General features: G+C 57.7%; 2 protein-coding genes across 3 annotated transcripts in view; one reads left to right on the forward strand and one right to left on the reverse strand.

Moving 5' to 3' along the window:
* EBF4 (EBF family member 4) overlaps nt 1-5,106 on the forward strand; it is a 50,494-nt gene extending 45,388 nt beyond the window's left edge. The window contains exons 11-16 of the mRNA XM_040981161.1: nt 296-384; nt 486-551; nt 646-823; nt 895-1,080; nt 2,584-2,781; nt 5,013-5,106. Coding sequence (XP_040837095.1) covers nt 296-384; nt 486-551; nt 646-823; nt 895-1,080; nt 2,584-2,781; nt 5,013-5,083 — 788 coding nt within the window. The 3' untranslated portion in view covers nt 5,084-5,106. The remainder of the gene's footprint in view (nt 1-295; nt 385-485; nt 552-645; nt 824-894; nt 1,081-2,583; nt 2,782-5,012) is intronic.
* Nucleotides 5,107-14,820: 9,714 nt separating this feature from the next.
* Nucleotides 14,821-21,235, reverse strand: CPXM1 (carboxypeptidase X, M14 family member 1). 2 transcript variants are annotated; one of them, XM_040981164.1, is made up of 14 exons: nt 21,002-21,235; nt 19,451-19,609; nt 19,169-19,278; nt 18,896-19,035; nt 18,715-18,805; nt 17,635-17,785; nt 17,457-17,545; nt 17,116-17,239; nt 16,831-17,027; nt 16,556-16,735; nt 16,401-16,476; nt 15,887-16,026; nt 15,270-15,372; nt 14,821-15,188 (listed from the first exon to the last, which is right to left on the reverse strand). In XM_040981164.1, exons 1-14 carry the CDS (start codon nt 21,174-21,176, stop codon nt 14,932-14,934), a joined length of 1,992 nt encoding a protein of 663 aa, XP_040837098.1. In that variant the 5' UTR covers nt 21,177-21,235; the 3' UTR covers nt 14,821-14,931. The 2 variants fall into 2 exon arrangements, with proteins under 2 accessions (XP_040837098.1, XP_040837096.1); XM_040981162.1 differs by having other exon boundaries at nt 16,179-16,476.
* Nucleotides 21,236-23,233: the final 1,998 nt, after the last annotated feature.

Raw genomic sequence — 23,233 nt, forward strand, 5'->3', positions numbered from 1 at the left:
TCCCCAGTCCCACCCCTGGGAGCACAGACGCTAATAACCACGCCCTATTTCCTAGCTGTCTTTTCTGCTTGCAAATGGGATTGCGCTGTGTGGGCGCTGATGCTTCGCGCCTGGCCGGGAGCCTGGCGCAGTAAGCGTGCGTGGAAGGCGCGGGGGACCCTCTCCTGAACTCACTGGCTGGGCGGGTTTGCCGGCCGTGGTCTGGGCTCGATGCAGCGGAGAGGGGCCGGGTGTCTACGTCCAAGCTACGTGGGGAAGGGGCGCGCCCCAACCCCGCCGCTGCTCCTCCCTCCAGCCCTAAACGAGCCTACCATCGACTACGGCTTCCAGAGGTTGCAGAAGGTCATCCCTAGACACCCCGGGGACCCGGAGAGGTTGCCCAAGGTACTTGGAGGGGCGGGATGGGGTGGAGTAAGGAAGGGCCCACCGCCCGCAGGGGCTGCTCCTCGGTCCCGCCGTCTCCTCTCCTCTCCTCCCCTCCCCAGGAAGTGCTTCTGAAGCGGGCGGCAGACTTGGCAGAGGCGCTGTACGGAGTGCCGGGCAGTAACCAGGTATAGCCCCATGCTGCCTCCGACCCTACGGGCTTTTTCTCACCTGGCCCCTGCAGCCAGCTGCCCGCACCTTGGCCGGCTTCTGTCTTCGCAGGAGCTCCTGCTAAAGCGCGCAGCCGACGTGGCTGAAGCCCTGTACAGCACCCCGCGCGCGCCCGCGCCGCTCGGCTCCCTGGCCCCGAGCCACCCACACCCCGCCGTAGTGGGCATCAACGCCTTCAGCAGCCCGCTGGCCATCGCCGTGGGCGACGCCACGCCGGGAGCCGAGCCCGGTGCGTGCCGCCGCCGCCTGCGCGCTGTCCTGTGGACGCAGCCCCGGCCCTGACCGCGGCTCTCCCCGCAGGCTACGCGCGCAGCTGCGGCAGTGCGTCCCCGCGGGGCTTTGCGCCTAGCCCCGGTTCGCAGCAGGGTGGCTACGGCGGCGCCCTCGGGGCTGGCCTGGGTTACAGCGCGCCGGGTGTGGCTGGCCTTGGAGTGCCCGGGTCCCCCAGCTTCCTCAACGGCTCCACGGCCACATCACCCTTCGCCAGTGAGTGTCCCCTGCCTGTGGTGGGTGGAGGAGACCCAGGGCCGGACCGGGGATAGCACAGAGGGGCTCAGCCCTAACCCGGGAGGTCAACTCTACCCTTGCCCGGAAACGTGCCCGGTCCTCCCTGTGGGTGACCCCTGGCGGATATTGGATCTCAACTCTACCCAGGGAGAGCCTGGGGCCAGAGTGATTGTACCTTTAGCTCCCAGCGCTCGGTTCCCCCCTGAAGCTGACTTTTACTGTAGGAAGATCCTACTACAAACTGGCAGAAGGAAAGGGATCCCCCCCCTCCCCCACTTGGCTGGCTTCTGCCAGAACTTTGGGCAGAGGATGGCGGCCCCTGGTGGAGGCCTGGAGGAACTCCGGGCTCTGGAGAGGCCTGGCGGGCAATGGGAGGACAGAACTCCCCCGCCTGCATTCCGAGTATGAGTGTCCAGATGAGGAGCTGTCCGACACTCAGCAAGTGGCTAGAATTCCCTGAACTCGTTATTTCTCGGCCGGGTGGGACCTGTAGCGTCCTCTGGCTAAGGGTGTTGGCAGGTGCCAGTATCCTACAGTGCATAGAGGGTTAGACAAACTGGGGAACCAGTGGGCTAGCCCTGCTAGTGGGTGCTCACTAGTGGGGGCAGCTAACCGCGGGGTGCATGGGCCTCTTGGGCAGCAGTAAGCATGGCCATCAAGGAGAGGGTGACCCATAAGGCTGATGTCCAAGGAAGCTACTTGCATCCCACCCCGGCCCCGCCCTGTGCCTGCAGAGGGAACAGCACCCAGCTGCACTTAGAAGAGAGGGCCGAGAAAGTGGGTCCAGAGGTGGGTGCTGAAAGATGGGGCCTGAAGCAGGGAGGCTCTGAGCCCCCAGTTCCCATATGGCCTGGCCATCAGAAGAGAGAGGTCCCTGCCCTTTCCTTTCAACATAACCCATGGGGCAACAGGGGGAAAATATCCAGGGCCCAGGCTGAGACCACAGGGACCCGTGTTAAACTGACACGGAAGGGAAAGGGGCAGAGGAACCGCTCTCTACAGGGGAAGTTAGGATGCTGCGTGCCCTATGCACCCCAAATGTCATCCCGGGCTGCTTGCTCTAGCTCCTCTGGGACCCCTGACTAGCCAGGTTATCTCTGGCACTCCAGGGCTCATTGTGTATCTAGGCACCTCCCAGTCCCAGGGGGCTGTAGTGGGAATGCTCACACACACACACACACACACACACACACACACACACACACACACCCCTCTTGCCACTCTGCCTTCCCGGGATGCCCTAGTCATCCTCTCTGCCCTGGGAAAGGGTCCCCCCATGAAGACAAAGACTGGCCCAGGACTCCCAGGGCTCCAGGCCAGCCCCAGCCCCGCAGCCTGCTCTAGTGGGGGATCAGAGTCTGGTGCCTGGTCAGCAGCCCCTCCCCAGGGGCCCCAAGCCGCTGCTCACTCTGGTGCCGTCTCCCTGTTGTGTCTCCCACCGCCTTCCCTGCTACACCTGCCCCTCCCCGCCCCGACCCGGAGTCATGCCCTCTAGCCCCCCGCTGGCGGCTGCCTCCTCCATGTCCCTCCCGGCCACCGCCCCCACCACCAGCGTCTTCTCCTTCTCGCCTGTCAACATGATCTCCGCCGTCAAACAGAGGAGCGCCTTCGCCCCCGTGCTGCGCCCACCCAGTTCCCCAGCCCAGGCCTGCCCCAGAGCCCACGGAGAGGTGCTTCCAGGTGAGTGGTCCATGCTTGCTCACCACGTGAGGCCAGCTAACTACTGTTTGCTTACCTGCCGCTCACGCTGGTCGATCAGTTCTTCCTGGAGGATGCCCAGCAAAAGGCTTAGCAGGTTCCAGCTGGACTGCACTTCCCTGAGCCCCAGCAAGCAGGGTGGTCACCACCCTGGATACCCCGCCCAAGGCGCAGGTCCCAGGTTGGACAAGGTCTGGAGGCAACCTTGCGGTCTGCGCGCCTGCACCATATGTTCACTAGAGGGCAGCACACACACGTTGAAGAGGCTGGGACCAGCTCACTGCACCTGCCTTTCCAGGCTGGCTGCTGTGGGGCAGAGCATTCCCGCCTGCACACAGGTGGGAAAGGCAGAGTGGATGGGAAAGGCGCTGTTTAGCAGAGATGACTGTCAGTGGAGCTGACTGAGAGGGGTCTTCCCCCAGGGGCTCACGGGTGTTTGGGTGCCTGGCACACAGCACCTGTCCAAGCAATGTGGTTGAATTAGTCTAAGACAGATTTTTTAAATACCACTTTCTACAAGCTTATTTGACAGAGAGCTTTCACCCACTAGGTCACTCCCCCCAATGGCCACATCAGCCCCTGGCCAGACTGGGGCCTGAAACCAGGAGCCAAGAAGCCAGGTCTCCCTGGAACTCAGTCCTAATAGCTGGTATTGCTGTTTCTTTTTTTTTTAAGATTTTATTTTTATTACTTTTTCATTGGAAAGGCGGATATACAGAGAGGAGAGACAGAGAGGAAGATCTTCCGTCTGATGATTCACTCCCCAAGTGAGCGCAACGGGCTGATACTATGCCAATCCGAAGCCAGGAGCCTCTTCCGGGTCTCCTACACGGGTGCAGGGTCCCAAAGCTTTGGGCTGTCCTCGACTGCTTTCCCGGGCCACAGGCAGGGAGCTGGAAGGGAAGCGGGGCTGCCGGGATTAGAACCGGCGCCCATATGGGATCCTGGGCGTGCAAGGCGAGGACCTTTAACCACTTGCGCCACCGCGCCGGGCCCTGGTATTGCTGTTTCTTAGGGGCTGCACGAGCAACAAATTGGGGTCAGGAGAATGAAGGGTAATGAAGCTAGTCTGGGATCTGGGAGGACAGCTAAGGATGACAAGGAGCAGAGACCGAGCAACTGGCCCTGGGGGCACAGGGAGCAGCGCAGCACAGCCCAGGAGCTTGAGTTCCAGGCTGTGCCCTGCTCTGCGTACACTGCCTGCAGGAACCACTCCTGCAGCCCCGGTGGGGTTTGAAGAAGGGCAAGGAGGAATGCCCCCTATAAAAGGAGCCTTGGGATAAGGGGAGTGAGCAGTGAAGGTAGGGATGTTAGGGCCTGCTAGCCAAGTGTTTTAGACAGAACACGCCCAGATACAGGCCCAGGATTTTACTTGTTCATGTCTGAGCTGTTCCAGGAGGAAGAGCATTGGTAAGGAGACTGTGTGGCACTGGAGCTAGGAGCTCCGGAAGGCCAGAATACAGAGCACACAGCTGGGGGCAAGGGCAGTGGTGCCAACAGCCCACATGGGCGTTGGTTCAAGCCCCGCGTGCTCCACTTCCCACCTGGTTCCCTACTTAAGTCCCTGGGAAAGTAGCAACAGATGGCCCAAGACGTTGGGCACCCAAGAGAGACCTGGAAGAAGCTCCTGCCTCCTGGCCTCAGATTAGCTCAGTTCTGGCCATGTGGCCATTTGCAGAGTAAACCAGTAGATAGAAGGCCTCTCTGTTTCTCCCTCCCTCTTTCTCTAACTCTGACTTTCAAGCAAAATAAATAACATCTTTAAAACAAAACCTACCTCCTGGGGCTAGCAACTGCTGTGCATCAGCCTCCTGCACGTTGGCGCCCGCCTCACAAAGCCCAGGCACAGACCTCGGGTTGCGGAGGACAGCTGCCTTACCCTTGGGGAGGACACACTTCTGTTCTGCCCCGTTTCCAGTTGTGGACCATTTGTTTTCACACAAGTGTGTCTGGAGGCCCACGGTCTGCATCTGCTGCCCACACAGATGTCAGGACTCCTGGGGTCTGGCCCCTTCCCCGCCCTCCCCTGCTTGGCAGGCTGCTGCCACCTTGCCACCAGCCCTTGGAAGGACACAGGCCTGGGCAGGGGAGCCCAAATCGTGGCTGAGCCACAGGGCTGGAGTACTGATGGCGTCAGCCCCCCGTGCTGTCCCAACCTGGAGAGGGCCAGGCTGCATGGGGCTCACAGCTCCTTTCTCCCTACCATTCTGCAGACCAGCCTTTTGAAGATTCTGACAAGTTCCACTCTCCAGCCCGGGGGCTCCAGGGTCTGGCATATTCCTAACCACGGTAGGTCTCAGCATGGCTTCTTGTTTCTCCAGCCTTGGCCTGGGCTGCCCATGGCAACGATGGGGAGCTGGGTCCAGGGTCTCCCCAATCAGGGCCCACCTGGACAGCTGTGGACCACACATAGCCCACCTCCCTGCCCCCACTGGCCCCTGGTAGCCAGCCTTCCTCCAGGATCTTCTTCCCCCTCTTCCTTCCTCTCTCCTCCTCCACCAGGACTGCAGGTGTTGACCACACTGAGCCCAGACCTCAGATTTGCATTGCCGTGGATGGCATCATGGATAAATCCAGGGTGGTGGCTGCAGACAGACCTCGACCCCTGGAGTGCCAGGGCAGGGGAGAGACCCTGCTGCCCGAGCTCCAGGTCCCTGTGATACCCCCAGGCTTCTGTCACCTCCCTGTCTTGGGGCAGGTCCAGAGCACACACTGTGCTGACAATGCTCTCGGCCAGAGAGCACTGGGGAGGCGGGTCGGAAGTGTGCAGGCCAGGGGTGGTGGTGGTGGCGAGGGGATGTGGGGAAGAGGACAGCTCAGGGAGAGGTGACCGTGAAAGGTCCTGCTTGCATCTGACCCATCTCCCCTGGCCAAGCTTCCCAGCTTCCCTGGGGCCCAAGCTCCCATGGAGCATGTGACAACTGCTCGGCCCTGTGGCTGTCCCTTCCACCCCTCAGGCCCTGTGCACCTCTGCTCACCGCCTCACACCTCCTGAGGGCCCAGGGGGGCATGGAGGATACGGAAGAGCAGGTGTCAGCCCTCCTGCATCTGGGGTCTCCCACTCCCCAGGGAGTGGTGGTGTCCCACGGATTCTGGTGCCCAAGGCCCCACTGCCCCCTGCCTAGGGAGGGGGGCTTCATATTCTGCTAATTTTGGAGCAAGCAACAATAAAGCAGATGCAGGTGCCTGCTTTCTTGGTGTGGGTCTGTTTTTTGTTTGTTTTTGTAACATCACATTTTGTGAGTCTACCTTTCTAAGCGGTTCTGCAGCTCTGGGGTGGGGGGACACAGGGGAGCTGCCAACTGTGCCCCCCAGGCAGTCTTTAGACAGTCCAGGGGCTGCACTGAGCTATCCTTTCTCGCTTCCATTGGCTCTCAGGTCCTAGGCTGGGAAAAGCAGAGCAAGCTAGCAGGTCTGAACGCCCTCTCCTACCTCCCCCCCTCCCGGCCCCCGGCAGACCCCACCCCAGGAACTGGACCAAGGCCACAATTTGGCCACCCAGGACTTAATGCTGCAGCCAGGAAAATGCTGCTGGGAAACAGGACAGAGCACATCCAGTACTTTCCAAAATGTAGAGAGGGACTAAGCGATATGAAGCCTCAAGCAGGCCACAGCTACCACCCATCATGGGATGGCAGGGCTGCCGGTGGCTCCCAGGGCAGCCTCCCAGTCCCCCTCCCCTGACGTAGGCATCTCTGGGTTCACCTGCCTCAGAATCAGTGAGGGAAAGAGGCAAGCTTCTTAGAGCTGGTCACCACCCACCCAGTGCCCCCCACATTCAGCTCCCAGCACTGCCCAGGGCCCTCCAGGCTGAGCCCGTTAGAGGGCTCATTCATCCTGGATATGGGCATGAACAGTGGTCACACCCTGGCTCCCCGGCTGGGTGAGGTGCTGACAGCAATACAATGAGATGTGACATCTGACCTCCATGGTCCCACAACCCTACTCCTGGGAAAAGCAGAGCAAAGCTGCTACTGGAAGCTATACTGCCCTCTCCTTTGCATGTACACACACACACACACACACACACACACACACACACACACACACACACACACACAATTCCAGGTGGGCTGTAGATCAAACCAGACATCTAATAAAGCACCATGCTTTTAAAGATAGACAAGCAGGGGCCCGGCGGTGTGGCCTAGTGGGTAAAGTCCTCCCCTTGAACTCCCGGGATCCCATATGGGCACCGGTTCTAATCCCAGCAGCTCCACTTCCCATCCAGCTCCCTGCTTGTGGCCTGGGAAAGCAGTTGAGGATGACCCAATGCTTTGGGATCCTGCACCCGTGTGGGAGACCTAGAGGAAATTTCTGGCTCCTGGCTTCAGATTGGCACAGCTCCAGCTGTTGCGGTTACTTAGGGAGTAAATCATCAGACGGAAGATCTTCCTCTCTGTTTCTCCTCCTCTCTCTATATATATAGCTGACTTTGCAGTAAACGTAAGTAAATATTTTTTTTTAATTGTCTTGTTGGGGCTGGAAAGCTCAACAAAAGGGGCTGGTGTGGTCGCTCACAGGCTAATCCTATGAAGAAAACTGATGAAGTGACAGTTGAAGCCATCACCAGCAACACTGGCAATGCTGACATCTCCCATGAACACAGGTACCAGGAGTCCTGGCTGTTCCACTCCCCATCCAGCTCCCTGCTCAGGCACCTGGCAAGGCAGCACAAGATGGCCAGGTGCTTGGGTCCCTGTCATCCATGTGGGAGACCCAGATGGAGCTCCAGGCTCCTGGTGTCAGCCTGGGTTAGCCCCAGTAGTTGCAGCTGTGCGGGGAATGAAACAGCAAATGGAAATTCTCTCTCCCTTTGCCTCTCTCTGGAACCCTGCTTTTCAAATCTTTCAAATGTGTGTTTATCCATTCATTCCTTTATTCATTTATTTCTTTTAAAGGCAGGGAGACGGAGAGCTCTCATCCACTGGCTCACTCCCCGAACACAACAGCTGGGAGTGATCCAAGCTGACACCAGGAGTCAGAAACAACCCACCTCACCCACACATCATCAGCCAACGCCTCCTCTGCCTTCCCTACAGCCCAGGATGATGGTGCTGCATTGCCAGCAGACCCACAGTCCTGGGTGGTAGGAACCCGGGCTTGCAAACCCACTTGCTGTTCCCAAGAGCATGCATTATTACAGGGAGCTGGAATGGGAAATGAGCCCAGACTGGAATACAAGCAGGGTGATGTTTTCCAGGTGTCCCCAGCAGTGTCTTCAGCACTATGACAAAGACCCTCCTCTTTGTCAGATTGCAAACCGTGACTTTAACTGCCTAAGTATGTAAGTTTGTCTGCATCTTTCTGACAGGGTATGACAGTTGCTAACAGATAATCCTGTTCTCTGCCTCTTTCTCTCTCTCCCAGCCTTGCAGAAAGCCCTCACCCCTCTCTCCTCCCCCTGGGAAGCTAGGTTTCTGAAAGCAAAACCGAGAGACCCACAGACCGCCTGGGTACTGTGGCCTACTGCGCTGGTCTCTGCCATAGCGTAGGAACACCCCTCTCCCCGCTGAACTCTAGCTCCAGGCTAGCTCTCATGAGTCATCTGTCCACCCCCACCCCCGTTCACTTTCCCAGGGTCAAGGCATCCAAAGCCACCTTGGTAGGCTTTGTGACCTACCAAGCAGAGTGACCACCCCTAGCCTGGCCAGGTCAGTGGGTGCTGGGTGTGGGAGCAACAGGAACATTGGGAGGGCGGGCTGAGGGGTTCCCTCTCTCCACTGCAGATAGAATGGAAGTGAGTTTGTGACTTTAAAGAGGCAGAAGAGGTTCCCCAGTGGGGCAGTAATGGCCACAAGAGCTACAAGACTCTACGCATGTTCCTTTGGACCAATTCCTTGAGTGGGAAGCATCCAAGCATCATTGAATGGAAGGGAAAACGCTCTCAAATAACAGCTCTGTCATTCCTTGGGGCCCAGCACATGAGCATCTTGCCTTTCCTGCCCTCTGCCCTGCCAACTGGGCTGTGAAAGCTGCCCTCAATTCACCCTTGGCTTGAGCCACGGATTGCTCCAGTTAGGCTGCCAGGGCTCCAGGTAGCTCGCCTGAGTCTGCTTTCCAAAGCGCTACAAAACAAAACCAAAAAAGCGCCTTGGGGCCCAGCACTGTAGCATAGTGCCTAAAGCCCTCACCTTGCACACAGCAGGATCCCGTTTGGGTGCCAGTTCATGTCCCAGCTGCTCTACTTCCCATCCAGCCCTCTGCTTGTGCCTTGGGAAAGCACCAGGGGATGACCCAAAGCCTTGGGACCCTGCACCCAAGTGGGAGACCCACAAGAAGCTCTTGGCTCCTGGAATCAGATTGGCTCAGCTTGAGCCATTGCAGCCACTTGTGGAGTGATCAGTGGAGGGAAGGCGTTTCTTTTTGTCTCTCCTCTCTGTGGATCTGACTTTCCAACAAAAATAAATAAATGTTTAATTTAGAAAGGAAAAAAGCCCCCTAGCCAGGCTCTACCCAACACCCGGGCTGCCCTCTCCCTACCTCTTCATGCCCTGACCTGCTCACCCAGCACTCAATCCACCTTCGGGTGGGGACTGGAGGAGCCAGCTCCTTTCAGGGCTGGCACTGACCCAGGGCCAGACCAGTTTTGACTACAGTGGCAAAGGACTGGTTTATCTGGGCAGCTTCCCAAGGAGCCTTCCTGGAACTGGGCCGAGAGCTGCTCTTGCCAAAACAAACGGCGGCTGCCAGTGGGACGCGGCGGATGGCCGCTGAGCAGACCCAGGCCTGGCAGGCCTGCAGCGCTGCCCTGGCTGGACAGAGCCTAGCAGTTCCCCAAGGTCACACCAGGCCTCAGGAGCAGGTGCCAAGAGTTGGCTAAACAAGCATCTCCCTGACTGCTTGCTGGTTTAGGAAGACAGGGACATCCCCTCTCTTGGTTCCATCTGAAACCAAGAAACCTGCCATTAAGCCTCAAGGTCAACAGAATTTCTCCAAAACCACTTCCCCTTGGCAGCACAAGGTGTCAGAGAGAGCGCTTCAAAGTATGCGTGCCCACACGGGCGGGAGTTTGCAAAAGGAGTGTCTAGCACACGGGAGAGTGAACCCCTGCAAGGCTCCTCTGTCTCCCACACAGCCCAGAAGCTGAGGCTGCTGCCTTGCCACCAGGGCCATGGTCCTTCAGCGCTTACCCAAGCTTGTGAGGTTAGGTGGGCTTCCCTACAAGCAAACCCAGACATCAGGAGCACATCAAAGTGCTCCTTGGAGGAGGAGGGGATAGGACAGGGGAAAGGGCTGGGCAAGCACATGCTCTTCAGGGAGTACTGTTCTTTGAGGACCCTCCTGGCAGCAAGCACATGGCTTTGTTACTCCAGGCCAACCAGTGTGTTGGTTGCGGCTGCCAGGGCTGGGTGAAGCATGGCACCTCCTGCATAAAAAGGGTGATGCAGCAAAGGGCAGTCCAGGGCACACAATTCCGAGTCCAGTGAGCGAGAAAGGCAAGGAAGTAGGAAGCTGACAGTGTGGGAGCAGAAGGTGAAAATAAAACAGAGGTATAGCACGTAGAGCCTCCACTGCAGTGCCAGCATTCCATTAGGGTGCTAGTTCGAGTTCCAACTGCTCCACCTCCAATCTCCTTGGGGCTGTGGCCACCAGCCATCCCAGCCTGCTCCTGCCTGTGCCGCCCCAAGCTCCTGGTTGCAAAGCGATGGGCAATGGACAAGTGCTGCTCACAGTAACAGTGACACAGTCTGCAGGAGGTGGCACAGGACCTTTCCTGCCAAGATCCACACACACTGAGGTCTTCCTCTGCACTACACTCAGAGAGCCTGGAAGAATCCCCGAGCCTCACTCTCCAGGTGTCAACAAAGGTCAGGCATCACCACCTTTACCTACCTGCGCTGCTGCCCCACCCAACCTGATTCTGAATGGTGTCGGAGAAAAGCCAATTCAGAAAGCTCTAAATTGGGGCCAACACAATAGTTCAATTGGCTAACCCTCCACGTTTTTTTTTTTTTTTTTTTGAGAGCTGGGGTCCCATATGGGTGTATTCATGTCGTGGCTGCTCCACTTCCTATCCAGCTCCCTGCTATGCTAATGGCCTGGGAAAGCAGTAGAGGATGGCCCAAGTCCTTGGGATCTTGTACCCACATGGGAGACCTGAAGAGGCTCCCAGTTTCTGGCTTTAGATCAGCTCAGCTCCGACTGTTATGGCCATTTGGGGAGTGAATCAGCAGATGGAACAACTTTCTCTCTTCTTCCTTCTGTAAATCTGCTTTTCTAATAACAATAAATAAATAAAAATAAAAGTGTCAAGTAAGACCTGGAGTCTTAAGACTTAATACAACTATGCTGTAATCCTAAATCACCTGTCATGCCCCAAACCAGGAAACTTTCAGACCAAATGAAATAATATACTTCAGCATCTACTGGCCTAGATGACAGAATCAACCAGCAGGGACAGTGGTCCAGGCATGCTGACCCCTCAACACTGTGAATATGCTTAAGATGAATGGAAAACATTGACCTTAGCAAAGAAATAAGAAAGGAACCCAGATAGGTTTTTTTAGGATTGAAAAATACCCTAACAAATCAAAAACCCAGTGGATAGTCTGACCAGTCAAAGGGAGGAGCCCCTGGACTCGGCAATGGAATAATCTGAAATGGCCAAGCCTCTACAGAGAGAAATCAAACTGCAAAATCAATCAGGAGTCTTGTGGCGGGTGTGTGGCCTGACCATGAGGGCTCCAGCTGGGACGCCAGATCCCATGTCAGAGTGCCTGGCTCAGATCCCAAATAAGTAAAAGTTTTGTGTGTAAGAGTGTGTGTGTGTGTGTGTGTGTGTATGGCTTGTTTATTTGAAAGGTAGAGTTACAGAGAAAGAGGGAGAAGCAGAGAGAAGGATCTTCCAGCCACTGACGGGTTCTCTGCCCAAATGGCCACAACAGCCAGAGCTGGACCAGGCTGAAAACAGAAACCCAGAGCCTCTTCTGGATCTCCCATGTGGGTTTATGGGCCCAAGCACTTGGTTCAGCACTGTGTTGCTTTCCCAGGTACATGAGCAGGGAGCTGGATCGCAAGTGGAGGAGCCAGGATCTGCACCAGTGTAATACCTGCTTAAGCCACTTGTGCCACCATGTTAGTTCCTAAATAAAAATCCTTTAAAAATGTTGATTGAGGGCCCAGTGCAATAGCATAGCGGTTAAAGTCCTCGCCTTGAATGTACCAGGATCCCATCTGGGCACTGGTTCTAATCCTGGCAATCCCGCTTGCCATCCGGCTCCTACCTGTGGCCTGGGAAAGCAGTTGAGGATGGTCCAAAGCGTTGGGACCCTGCATCCGCGTGGGAGACCTGGAAGAAACTCCTGGCTCCTTGCTTTGGATTGGCTCAACTCCAGCCATTGCAGCCACTTGGGGAGTGAACCATCAGATGGAAGATCTTCCCCTCTGCCTCTCCTCCTCTCTGTATATCTGCCTTTCCAATATAAATAAATGAATCTTAAAAAAAAAAATGTTGATTGAAAGAGAGAGCCTTCAGCTTTGTTGGAGTTTCAGGAAAGGAGGCGGGGCAGAGCAGAGGCAGCGCTAGAAAAACCGGAGGCTGAACACCTTTGTCACTGGTGCACTAACAACCCCAGTACTGATGAGCCCCCCACACTGAGGAGCCCCCCCTCACTGAAGAGGCCCCTCCCACACTGGGGAGTCCCCCTCACTGAGAACCCCCCTATTGACAAGCCCCCCTCACTGACGAGTCTCCAATGAGCCCCGATTTCGGTACCCCAGCTCCCTTCTCACACAGTGGTACCTGAAGGACCCCTGGCTAAAGAGCGCAGCCGGAGTGAGCTCGTGCGGTCCCAGCCTCCACCCTGTCCCCCTCCCCGCTTCCTCCAGCACACAGACCTTGGGAGCGACGGCTGGGTGGGCTCCTCCTCCAAGCTGCCTGCACCCCTCAGACGCTGTCTCACAAGCTGAAGACCGCTTCTGTCTTCTTCACAGGTCCCAGCTCCAGTGGGTTACATCTCAAACCCAGCACATGCGATAGCTTTGTGCCAAACAGGAAAAGGTGTCCTTTCCTCACATTCTTTAGAGTATTTTATTGGGGCTGGTGTGGTGCATAGCAAGCTAATCCTCTGCCTGTGGCACCAATATCTTCTATGGGCACCAGTTTGAGTCCCTGCTTCCCATCCAACTCCATGCTTGTGGACTGGGAAAGCAGGAGAGGACAACCCAAAGCCTTAGGCTACTGCACCCACACGAGAGACCTGGAGGAAGTCCCTGGCTCCTGGCTTTGGATTGACTCAGCTGTGGCCATTGCAACCACTTGGGCAGTGAACCAGCAGATGGAAGATCTTTCCCTCTGTATCTCTTTCTCTGTAAATCTGCATTTTTTGTATGTGCTTTTATTTATTTTTTTTAATAAATCTGTATTTCCAATAAAAATAAATAAATCATGGGCCCGGTGCAGTAGGCTAGTGGCTAAAGTCCTTGCCTTGCAATATACTGGGATCCCATAGGAGCACTGGTTCATGTCCTGGCTGCTCCACTTTCCTTCCAGCTCCTAGCTTGTGGCCTGGGAAGGCAGCTGAGGATGGCCCAAAGCCTTGGAACCCTGTCCCTACACGATAGACCTGGAGGAAGCTCCTGGCTTCTAGCTTCGGATCAGCTTGGCTTGGACTGTTGCGTCTGCTTGGAGAGTGAATCAGCAGAAAAGAATACGTTTCCTTCTCTCCTTCTCTCTGTAAATCTGACGTTCCAATAAAAATAAATAAATCTTTTAAGAAATAATTCAATAAAAAATAAATAGTAAAAACCAACTTTTGTATTCAAGAAGAGAAACCCATGCAGGTGCAGGGTCCCAAGGCTTTGGGCCATCCTCGACTGCTTTCCCAGGCCACAAGTAGGGAGCTGGATGGGAAGTGGGGCTGCCGGGATTAGAACCGGCACCCATATGCAATCCCCGCTGTGTTCAAGGCTAGGACTTTAGCCGCTAAGCCATCACGCTGGGACCTGAATCTTGTACTTTCTAGGTGAGTCTGCAATCTAGCCTGACAGGACTTGCCCCCAGTCCCAGCACCTGCTAGCCAATGCTATAGCAAAGCCAAATTAGCCCGCACCATGGCTCCTGCACACACCAGTGGATACGGTTAACAAGCCCAGACTGGTTCTCCCCCAACCCAGTTCACATGCAGGCCAGTGGGTTTTGCAGTCCTGCCCCACCTAGTCTGCCCCAGTCCTAGGTCTCATACTCACCAGCGGGAAGAGTGGCCCAGCAGGGGAGTCCTCGTAACCCACCCTACCTGGCTCACCACGCCCCGAGTCTTACACACGCTGGTAGATGCCACGGCCTAGTCTGGAATGTCTTGCCTCACCTTGACATTCACCAGCATGTGCTGCAACCTGGTGTGGCCCGGTTTGCCCTTACAGCCAGCTCATGCTGGTGGGTGCTGCATCCTAGCCCAGCCTGGACTGCCACCAATCCTGGCTCTACTATGAACTGGCTGGTGTTGTGCCCCACCCCGGCCTGTTCTATACCCCATCCTGGTTCTCACGTCTGCCAGTGGGTCTTATGAACTGGCTCAGCCTGGCCCAGCCCCAGACTTGAGCCATAGTATATCAGTGGGTGCTGTAACCTGGCCTGGTCTGTGCTTCTCCCAGCCTGGGTTCCTGCACTCAGTAGAAGGAACTGCATCCTAACAGAGGATTTCCTCAAGATCTTCTATCAGGTCACCTCCCAGTGACAGATCTCAAACACACTGCACACTGACGCGGGTCTCCATTGTGCTCCTCCCTAATGTGCTGCCCTGCCACTCTCTGGCTGGGAGCCCCGGGAGGTTGGGCAGGGCAATGAACAGGCACTCAGAGAATCGAACAGCCTTGTAGTGAAGCCTGTAACCGCTGTGGGGCAGAGACCTCCGTCCAGCGTTGGGTTGAAGAGCCCAGGGAGATCCTCTCACCACATCATGTGGCTAGAAGTCAACTAAGAGTCTGCAAGGTGTGTGTGCAGAGCAGGGACCGGGGAGGTGTGCTGAGGCCTGCCCTAGGGCGCGGGGCCGGAATATAGAGATGCCAGCAAGATTGGCACAGGCGCCAAGTAGCTTTAATGAGCCTGAGCACCCCGCTTCCCCAGATTTGTCCCCCTCTGTTCCATTTCAGTTCCGGCAGGTCCAGCCTGCCCAAAGTCCTGGGGCGCTTTCAGCCCGAGCTCTCAGTTCTCCTGCGTCCTCTCAGCCGCTCCAGGCGCCTGCGCAGGTCCGGGGGCAGCTTAGCCCCTGCTGCCAGCAGCTCTCGCAGTCTCTGTTTGGGGGTCTTGGTAAGCTGGAAATTACAGGGAACAGGGCCCTCTTCAAAGGTGACCCGGCAGCTGCGGGTCACGGAGTGGTAGCCCTCAGCACTGGCAGTCACCATATAGTCCCCTGGGGTCAGCAAGCGCCAGTAATCTCCGCCCCACGCTGTGGAGATTGAAGGGCAAGGTCAGGGCCACTGGGCTAACACCAACCCCCACGCTTCCCTCCGCCCTCTCCCCTACACACCCGTGGTGACGTCATGGTTGATTCCGTCCACAGAGATGACTGCATCCGCGATCCCGAGCTCTGTGTCCTTGTCCCGCACAATGCCCGCAATGCCCATGCGCACCTGGCGGGGGGTGGGAAGCTTTTGAGTGGTTGTCTTCCGTGGGAGGAGGGGCTCAGCTCCCCTTGTAGCACGTGGAGGAGCCAGTCTCCTACCTTCCCAAGTGACAGCACTTCTGGGAAATCCCATCCCAGCTGCTAAATCACATCTGGAGTAGTGGGAAGACAACCCCAGCCCCTACATCTTGGGGCCTGCCCAGGGTCCAGAACCCTTGGTTACGCTCAGGGGCCCCGGTTCCTATGGTCCCTATGCCAGGGTAGCTGCTGCTCCTACCCAATGTCATTTCTGAGGACAGAAGCTCTAGGATGCCCCGTGGGGGCCACTTCCCCCAAGCTATGTCTATCTGACGCTGCCTTGCAGGCTGACTGGTCTTCCCATTCTAACTTTCCAGGGACAGATGGGAGTCAAGTGTGGCCTGTGGCATCATGGAAGACACACACCAGTTGGACTCCCACCCGGACAGCCCCTGGCAGGAGCTGCAGCCTAAACAGAGACACCCAGCAGCCTCGGCCCCCACCTGCTCCAGGTAGGTGAGGAGGGCGTCTTTATTGTTCTCCCACTCTTGTGGCAGCTCGTTCTCATGAGGGAACTTGTCACAGGACAGCTCCACGGTGACCTCAAAGCAGTTGGTGTGTAGGTAGCTGAAGTCATTCATGCCTGGGGAACCAGAAGGCGCAGACTAGAGGTCCCACCCTCCCAGTGCACTCCTCTGGGAGACACTTGGAACTGGGAGCTGACACCATGTTGTGGGCGGCAGGAGGGGGGTCAGGGCAACAGGGGCAGGGCTGGCTCATGCCCTGAACACATACTCCCAGGCACTGTGTGCCAGTCGGCGCCATTGATGACGTTGCCATGCAGGGTAAAGTCCTGGCTGTGGCAGGGCCGGCGATCTGTGTCCTGCATGACCCGGTTGGTACCAGCATACACGGTGCTGAGCCAGCGGAAGACAGCATCGTCTGCTGTGGGTGTGAGTTCACGGGCAGCCCATGGGGTCCGAGTCATGTCAAATGGGTAGGACACCACAAGCTCACCCCCATGCAGGTTGGCACTGAGCACAAAGGGGATCCGCTTCATCCAGTCAATAACTGCCCATGTCTCAGGAGCCACCTGCAGGGGAAGGGGAAGCTCAACAGGGGTGGGAGATGGTCCACCCCTCTGGGTCCCCTCCTCACCCCAGAAAACTCACAGTGGCATTGGGCAGGGTGTAGTAAGTAGGCAGTGGTAGGTGATGATTGGGGACGGTATGGGGTACCAGCCCATCATCCTCTGCTTCCCACAATGGGGTGTTGAGGTCAGCGAAGTTGTGGTTAAGATCAATGCCCTGGTAGGTCCAGCGGCCCTCTGCCCAGCCCACCAGCTCCGAGCCCTATCAAGGGAGAGGTTTGTTCAAGCAAAGCAGGCTCCAGACACCAGAGCAGAAGGGGCAAGGTAGTTCCTGTGCCAGCTGGCCAGCATGCCTACCCGGCGGTAGGCAGTCTCATAGCCATCAGGGTTCATGGAAGGCAGCAAGTGGATGCGTGTCTCGGTGAGCAGCCGGGTCACTCGAGGGTCGCCCCGTAGGTACTCCTGGCACAAGAACTGCATCAGTAGCAGGAGCAGCTCCCGTCCCAGGGCCTCATTCCCGTGCATGCCGGCCACGTAGCGTACCTCAGGCTCTCCTAGGGGACACACAGCGTAACTCACGGGTGCCTCCAACCAAGACCCTGCCCTGGGAGGGACCCCTCCCCAGCCCACCCCTGCCAGTACCCAGCTCATGTTCCCCAGGCTGGTCTGACATCTCCATCACATACAGCTTCAGGCCCTGGTGGCTCTTCCCGATACTGTAGATGCGCGTGATGTTGGGACATTGTTCGTTCACCTGCTTCATGAGCTGGTGGGGGAGGAGGAAGGACACAGGACAGAGTGACCAGAGGCTGAGACACCCTGTGGCCATGGACATACTTATAACTATCAGAGCTGTGGGGGCAACATGGGATGGCTGGGGCAGTGGGGGCAACAACAGACAGGGAGGTAGGGGAAGGTCAGAGGAGTGGTTCCATTACAGGCATGGGGTAGAGTTTAGGAAAGGAGGGCACGAGTGCTCTGACCTTCCTCATGGCCTTGTAATCGTGATGCCGGAAATCCAGCAGATCGGTGGATACCGCAGCAGGGGCCTCAGGGAGTAAGTTGTTCGGGTCTGGTGGAATGGGGGAAGAGGTGGTCTGGGTGAAGGGAGAGTTCCTGATAAGGATGCACCTGCCTACACAGCCTCTGCCCAACACTCACCTGACACTGGGCAGGCCAGGATCTCTGCCCGGAGGCAAGGTGAGCCTTCCTGGAGCCAGGTCTGGGGCAGCAGACGAATGAAGCGAGCCACCTGAGGCTCAGGAAGGAGGTTCAGTACAGGAGTTTCGGGGTCTGAATTGGCAGGAAACACCTGGAGGAGGGGCACCAAGTGCTTGGTCAGGACCGGTCGAACCCCTGCAGTCTGGCCAGGAACGGGGAAACTCAGGTCCTTGAACACCTAGTCAAACCTTCTGTAGTGGCCCCAGCTAGAAATCTGTACTCTGCATCAAACACAGACACTGGCCATGACTCCTGCCTATGGGCCCCTTTCCAGCTGGGTCACAACTCCTTGGACACAAGGCCATGCAACACAGGAGCAGTCTGTCCTCAAGCTGTCCAAAACCCTCTACTGCAGCCTAATGCAAAAAGGGGTACAGGATGGGGCCAGTGTAGTGGCGAATCAGGCTATTCCTCCTGCCCTATGGTGCCAGCATCCCATATGGTTGCTGGTTTGTCTCCTGGCTGCTCCATTTCCCATCAACTCCCTGCTTGTGGCCTGAGAAAGCAGCAAAAGATGGCCCAAAGCTTGGCCCCTGCTCCCACGTGGGAGACCCAGAAGAGGTTCCTGGCTCTTGGCTTCCTATCAGCTCAGCTCTGGCTGTTGTAGCCATTTGGGGAGTGAACCAGCAGATGGATCACTCTCTGACACTCCTCTCTGTGTAAAAATCTGCTTTTCAAATAAATACAAGTAAATCTTTAAAAAAAAAAAAAGGCGGGGTGCAGAAAATGGCAAAGCCAGAAGTCCCACAGTACAAAGGACCACAGTCAGAGGGCGCTCCAGCAGGAGCTGCAGCACAAAGCGGGACCTGCCAGCAATGGAGTTAATGGAAAAGATGGATGCAGCGGTATCCCAGAGCAGCTGGGCTCCTGAGGCTGCCTGCCGGGGTGCCAGCTACCACAGATCCTGACAGACATCATTCTACTCCTAGGATGCTCAAATGAAGTCCTCATCCTTGTCCCAGCCCAGCCAAGCCCGTGACTCCCAGCACAGATGGCCCTGGCTGTTATGGGCACACTCACCGCGTCCATCCCACTGCTGTGGTTCTTGCTCGCCCACCAGGTACGACTGTCGTTGCTGAACTGGACCTTGTACGATGTGACCCAGTCATACCTTACAGGAGAGGTGGGGAGACATTGTTGGTGCTCTCGGGGACTCCTGTGTCCACAGGGGACTTCCCAGCCTGAGGCTGGCCTGCCTCACCTCCACACAGAGTTCCTGCCCTGTGTGATGACGCCAGAGAAGCGGCTGAGGGTCTTGGCATCCACCTGAAGCCATGGCTCACTGTCCTGCTGCTCGGCACACCAAGCCCCGTCGTAGAGATCACCATCCTCCAGGCCAGACTGTGGCATAGGATTTGGTGGTCAGGCCCAGGTGGGATGCCCTCCAGGACAGAAAAGATGGTCCCAAGAGTTTCTCTGCCTCCTTCATCCCGCCCACCCCCAAAAGACCCTACTTGGTGCCAGGGCTGCCAACCTGGATGTTAAGCCGTCCTCGGTGTGGTCCAAGACCAAATGATTGGCTGCTGGATGCCTCGAGCTGGCTGTCTGAAACTCGCAGGGACTCCAGACCTAATGGGGGACAACCTGAGGCAGGGACAGGGCAGTGAGAAGCACTCACAAGGCAGTCAGAGTAGCCAGGAAGCTGAGCTCCTGTGCTCGTCCAGCAGGGGGAAGGCCTGCACCCATGAATATTAAGAGCTTGAGGGGGACGCACAGGTGCAGCAAGGCCCCGGGGTACCTGGTGCCCAGGATGTACCTGGTTCTGGCTTCCCAAGAGAGGGGAGGGTCACTGCAGGCCTGGCAGTCCCAGAAGGTCTGGTAGTCACTGGGTGTCTGGGACGAGTTGGTTTCTTTCGCTTCTTCACCACGACCTTCTTTTTGATGACTCGAATCCGGATGTGCTGGTCTAGGGTCCCTGCAGCAGAGGGAACAGGCACAGCCCCAAGGGAAGCAGGCATGTTTTGAAACACCATTGGAAGGGTCTGCCCATCCAGGAAGGCAGATAAGACCCCAGCAAACTCCGGCAAGAGACTGTAAGTGCCTCAGCCTGCGGCATGAGAGATCTGCAAGCCAACCTCAGCCTGCTTCGTCCGTCCCACGCTTGGCTCCTCCTGGATTGCTAGACTCAGCTGCGCACTGAGACAGACTCATCTCTCACCCTCCACCCTCACAGACAGCCACACGCAGCCACTGGGGACAGTTCAGCTGCATTTGGTTGGTAGTCCCTGTGCTTCTACACCAGCTGTTCCAACCCCTACAATACCACCCATCATCCCTAATTCATTCATTTATTTATTTATTGTTTCCTTTGAGTGTTCACCCAGAGTCCTTTGGAGATGACTTCTGTGGCTCCATCTAGGAGCCCTATTACACCTCAGGATTTGCCAGGGTACCAAGGCCCTGGGGGTGGGGCTGGCACAGTCTTGCTCACAGCAGGGGCTGCCAGGTCCCCACAGCAGCCTCCAGACTACACTGCATCTTTTGCCATCTGGCGTCCCTGTGCCTCTGCCCATGCCAGCCCCTTCCTGGCGACTCTCTCCCTGGCCACTCCTCCTGCCCAGTGCTTCTGGGGCCAGCTGCTCATTCCTCCCTAGAGGCCCTGGGCTGCTTTCTTCCTCTCCCACACCGAGGTGGTGCAACCTTCTTCCCTTCCTCTGTCCCCTCCCCCTCCAGCCCTAGCTCCCAGACCCTCTCCTACACAGCCTGGCTTTGCACCTCCTTCTGACCTCTTCTTGGCTCTGGCCTCAATTTCTTCAGCAGGGAAGTGGCGGGGAGAGGGCTGGGGCTGGAGGAGCCCCAGTGCACTGCTGTCTGTCCTGGACTGCTAAGTCCCTCCCCTTGGAGCTGCTGAGTCAGCAGCCATTGCGAGTGTCTGAGTGTGCATGTGTGAGTGAGTGTGTGCAGCTGGGGAGGGGGCGCCCCGCGGGCTGGGGCGAGTAATGCCAACTGTGTCCCCGCGGGCTGGGGTGAGTGATGCCAACTGTGTCCCCGCGGGCTGGGGTGAGTGGTGCCAACTGTCCGTGTATCTGTGTGTGCATCTCTGTGTGAAAGAAAGAAGCTGTGTATGTGTGTGTACCCGTGCGCACGCATCTGGGGAAGGTGCGCCCCACCGCCTGGGGGAAGTGGTGCCACTCTGTCCGTGTATTCCTGTGTGAATCTCAGAGTGCATATGTGTGTATGAGAGAGAGGGAGAGAGAGATGTTTGTGTGTGAGGGTTGGGGAGGGGGCGCCCTCCCGCTGTGCCAGGGCCGGAACATCGGGCGGGCAGCCGATTTGCCCAAGAAGTGGCAAGGGCTCTGTGGCTCACCGTTAGCCTTCTCCGTCGGCGGCGGCACCGGGCTGCTCCGAGGGGCGGGGGTCGAGCCTGTGGCTCCGGTGGTCGTGGGCGGCGCCAGATCCAGCCCGGGGGTTCCGGACGCCCCTAGCCCCTGGCCGACCGCTGGCGCGCAAGCGGCCAAGGCGAGGAGCAGGAGGCCCCGCATGGCTGGCGTCGGGGCGGCGGCAGCCGGTGGGTCTTCTCTTCCTGCCGGATCCGCGCAGCCCCCCGCCCCTTCCTGCAGCCTCCGCCCGCCCACAGCTCGCTTGCAGGCCTAGGACCTGGGATGAGGGGCGGGCCCGCCAGTGGGAGAGGGTGTACCCCGGCGGCTGCTCGGGCCTTGGGGACCCTCCCCCGGCGCCCGTGCAGCGCCCTTTCGGACCCGGGCTGCTGGCTTCCCCCGTGTTCACTTTGGGCCAGCTGCAAAGCCTCGCACTTATATGCATCCCACGAGACGGTGGGTCCTGCTGTGTGAGTTCCTACCGGGCGCTTTACCCGGGTCCTCCCATCGAACGGGTAAACTGAGGCTCGCAGCGGTCATCGAACTGGCAGGGTGACCAAGCTGAAACTTGGGGGGAAGGAAGCCACGACCCGAAATGGAAATCCGTCCAGGGTCCCAGCACCCCGCCGCATACCGGGGAGTGATTAGCGAGTCATGGGGAAACTGAGGCAGCGGGAGGGCGGGAGCTCCAGGAACACCGAAGGACAGCCCTTTGGGCACACACCCCCCAACTCTGCCCCGAGACCGTGCTTCCCCTCCCCCACGCGCGGCCCCGCCTCCCGCCCTGCGGCTCCGCTCGCCTGACTGCCACGTTCGGGCTTACATAACCGGGAAGCGGGGCCAGAACCGATACCCGGCGGGGCTGGGCTGGGAGGTGGTGGCCCGGGACTGGATGCGCCCCCTGCCCTTCCCTTCCCTCCCCTCAAGGAGCTGGCGGCCCTGGGTCTCCGTCCTTCCTTTGGCCTTAGGTAACCCCATCGTCCCTGTCCCTCCGAGGGAGCCCTTATGGGAGGGTAGGGGTGGCTCTCCAGATATAAGAAAGCCCATACCCTGCGTGCCTCTGGCCAGAGTCTGATCTTTGTTGCTGTCCCCACGGAAGCGACACCCAGAAGTGACCCCGATTCCTCCCAAGCGCTAAGGGGGCTGTCTGCAGAAATCATTCCAATCACCACCACCCACAACCCCTCCAATCAGTATGCTAACCCGAGATCGCAGGGTCCCTAGAAAGGAACATCGGGGTGGCTCTCCAGGACCGGGTCGATCCCTTCGGGGACACAAGTCCTGGAGCTCTCCCCTCCTGGGTGCCCCAGGAGAAGTCCTCAAAAGGGAGTCGCGGCTCGGGGCGCATGCGCTGCCAGCTCCCTCCCTGGAGCTCCGTGTCAAGTCCAAGGCACAGGCGAGGGGGACACAACGGGAGCCACGCCGGAGCCGGGAGCGCGTGGAGGAAAAGCAGCCCAGCATTGGACCGAAGGAGGGAGGCGGCGGCTTGGGCGGGTCCAACCTTCTGCCACCGCCCAAAAGCTGTCACCTCCCGGCCTTGGCCCCTCCTCCCAGGTGTGAAGAGGCCAGGCCAGCACAAGGAATCGGACTCCGGAGTTCCTGACAGCCAGAGCGTCCTCCAGGCGGGAAGCAGCCCAGTTGCATTCAGTGTTCAGTGTTTGCTCACCTTCCAGCCTATTGGGGACCAGGTTTTCCGCAGCCTTCTCCCTCCTGTCAGTTCTCCTGGATGCTTTGCCCCTGGTAACACCGGCCTTTTAGCTTCTCCTGCAATGCAACAACCCCATCTAGCCTCCAGTCGCTGCCCTTGCCCACGGAATCTGAGCCCTGGAGGGTCAGACGTGCCTTGATTGTCTCCTGCTCACAAAGCCTTCTTCTTTTAAAAGATTTATTTATGTTTAGTGGAAAGGCATATTTACAGAGAGGAGAGACAAAAAGATCATCCATCCACTGGTTCACTCCCCAAATGACTGCAACAGCCTGGGCTGAGCTGATGTGAAGCCAGAAGTTTCTTCTGGGTCTCCCACGTGGGTGCAGGGTCCAAGGCTTTGGCCCGTCCTCTGGTACTTTCCCAGGCTACAAGCAGGGAGCTGGATGGAAAGTGGAGCAGCTGGGACACAAACTGGCATCCCTTTGGGATCCTGGCATGTGCAAGGGAGGATTTGACCACTAGGCTATCGCACCAGGCCCCACAAAGCCTTCTTAAGACCCCTGGGACTACCGCA

This window comes from Ochotona curzoniae, unplaced genomic scaffold (genome assembly GCF_017591425.1).
Source record: "Ochotona curzoniae isolate NIBS_2020 unplaced genomic scaffold, NIBS_Ocur_1.0 contig_3520, whole genome shotgun sequence".
Taxonomy (NCBI): domain Eukaryota; kingdom Metazoa; phylum Chordata; class Mammalia; order Lagomorpha; family Ochotonidae; genus Ochotona; species Ochotona curzoniae.

What these genes read in the sequence shown, in the direction of transcription:
- CPXM1 (XM_040981162.1), bottom strand. Translation starts at nt 21,176, where the DNA reads ATGCGGGGCCTCCTGCTCCTCGCCTTGGCCGCTTGCGCGCCAGCGGTC. An exon ending in CCTGGCCTGCCCAGTGTCAG is followed by an intron (nt 17,546 to 17,634) that starts GTGAGTGTTGGG and finishes CCATTCCACCAG; the next exon opens with ACCCGAACAACTTACTCCCT. An exon ending in TCCTCACCTACCTGGAGCAG is followed by an intron (nt 15,373 to 15,886) that starts GTGGGGGCCGAG and finishes ACCCCCCGCCAG; the next exon opens with GTGCGCATGGGCATTGCGGG.